Below are 2,025 nucleotides of genomic sequence, written 5' to 3'. Positions count from 1 at the left end.
TGAATAGGAAAGAACCGAGCTTCCCCAGGGATATCCCTCCCAACTCCAACACACATACTCTTCGAATCTCCTTCACCGATTGCAACGCACACCGAATCCGATTGCCTTACCAGCTTAGAATCATACAAAAGCATGAAACCATGACTAGGCAAAAGACTAATTGTTTGCGACAGCAAAGAGCGAACATGCACAAGAAGTTTTAGCCATATTTCCATGTGTGAATAATCAGGGATTATGCCCCCTTTCCCATATTATTCCCCCCTTTTTTTCCCTCTTAAATTGAGGGATAAATATGGTACCCTTCAGGGGAATCTCAAATAGTTATTTTCCTGACTCCATTGCAATGAGCTCCATTTCTTCCACCTCCATTTCAACAAGTGTGACCTATATACACACACCAAAAATAAGTATCCATATTTTGGTCAAAGAAATAGACCATAAGTCTTAAATAAGGAGACATAATGTAACAATCAACAATACACTACTTACCTTGTCTTTCTTTTCTACTCTCGGTACCTTCAATGTTCCATCTTTCTTTGTGGACATAACATTTTTCTTCTTGATGTTCTCCTGAAAAAGGAACTTCCATTATAAGAGACTACTTTATGACATACTATATATGTAGCCATTATATTCTTGCACATACTGACTTTATCACCAAGCACTACTACATGTTAGCCTAATACCGGCGCTTATACCGGCGCTATTTAACGGGGTCTAAAAAAGCCTCGTCATCGGTATAAGCGCCGGAATCGTAGCGTCGGTATAAGCGTCGGGTAATAATACCGACGCCTATACCGATCAATATACCGACGCTCACCGGGGGTAATACCGACGCATAAACCGGCGTCTATACAGGTGCATATACCGTGTTATATACCGGGGTGAATACCGGGGTGTATACCGACTTTAATACCGAAATATATACCACTGCATATACCGACGTCAATACCGGGGTATATACCGACGCTGTAGCAGAAATTTTTTTTTGGGCAGAATAGTGCTGCCTGGCTGTTACCTAGCTGCCTGCAATGAGCAGGATCAACAGCAGCAAACAGACAGCACCATTCTGTCTAAAATAAAGAACAAAAACAACCGTGCTCGTTTGCATATTTTCCTGATCGACAAACAAGAAATTAAATTAAACATTAATACTCAAGAATGTTTTGATCATATTTCATTAGTTTGAAGGTCATCTTACATCATGGTAATGCCTCCCAATTGACGGTCTCTCCTTCTTCTTCAAGCATCTCAAACAAGGCCACAAGGCCATGTTTGTGAGCGTACTTCTCCTCTCGCCTACTTGGTGGGCGATTCATGGCCAACTCCTGCACACACGATTAACAATTATAACTTTTAGAAATCAACATTTAGCCCACATACATACATTTAAATAAATAAAATTGCTACAAACACTTACGAATTCATGGCGCATGGTTTCGTAACCACCACTCCCGAGATGAGAAGCCCCTACTGTTTGGAGTCTTGCCCTTGCCGCCTCTCTTTGTTGTTGAAACCTGTCTGGTGTCTCGGTGAGCTCCTGAGCAATGGCTGCCCACTCCCTGTCATCTAGCCAAACAGGTTTCTCTTTCCCCTCTCTAAATGCGTCCCTCGCCTCTGACCTACGATGCCCCATCAAAATGCGAGCTGTATACTGTATCCACTCATTAGAGACGACATTCATAGGGTCAGATGGCTGGAACTCTTGCTTTATCTTTGTGTTTATATAATTTTTCTTCCCCTTGTCTTGCTGATCCCATTTAGTCATGACAGAGTCATGAAACTGTATAGTGCACAATTGTCGAATGCGTGTCTTCATTACCTTCCCTGCACTATCCATTATTGGTGCCCCATCCCTAATTGTGTAAATCTTGCTGTTGTCATGGTCATGTGCACCCCAGGGAGTGGAAGGTGACCCTATGGGTGTGCTATCAACAGATGAGAGCGAAGGACGACGCTCACGTGGTGGTGGTGTCACAGCATCTGTGGCACTACCACCACAACAACCTCCCCCTGAAGACCTAC

At 43.1% G+C, this 2,025-nt stretch overlaps 1 protein-coding gene across 1 annotated transcript; it reads right to left on the bottom strand.

Annotated features, from left to right (window-relative positions):
* Positions 1-321: 321 nt before the first annotated feature.
* LOC147626029 (uncharacterized) lies at positions 322-1,768 on the bottom strand. Its single transcript, XM_086817779.1, has 4 exons — positions 1,421-1,768; positions 1,215-1,328; positions 490-570; positions 322-384 (listed from the first exon to the last, which is right to left on the bottom strand). The coding sequence occupies exons 1-4, from the start codon at positions 1,766-1,768 to the stop codon at positions 322-324; spliced, it is 606 nt and encodes a 201-aa protein (XP_086673905.1).
* Between the last annotated feature and the right edge of the window lie 257 nt (positions 1,769-2,025).

Source organism: Cibotium barometz, chromosome 23, assembly GCF_041138505.1.
Source record: "Cibotium barometz isolate CiBa-2024 chromosome 23, ASM4113850v1, whole genome shotgun sequence".
NCBI lineage: Eukaryota > Viridiplantae > Streptophyta > Polypodiopsida > Cyatheales > Cibotiaceae > Cibotium > Cibotium barometz.
This window is presented reverse-complemented; position numbering and strand designations above follow the sequence as displayed.

Coding starts and splice junctions, on each gene's coding strand:
- LOC147626029 (XM_086817779.1), bottom strand. CDS start 1,768: ATGACTAAATGGGATCAGCAAGACAAGGGGAAGAAAAATTATATAAAC. Junction 1,329..1,420: donor AAACCATGCGCCATGAATTC/GTAAGTGTTTGT, acceptor TCGTGTGTGCAG/GAGTTGGCCATGAATCGCCC. Junction 571..1,214: donor GAGAGACCGTCAATTGGGAG/GCATTACCATGA, acceptor TTCCTTTTTCAG/GAGAACATCAAGAAGAAAAA.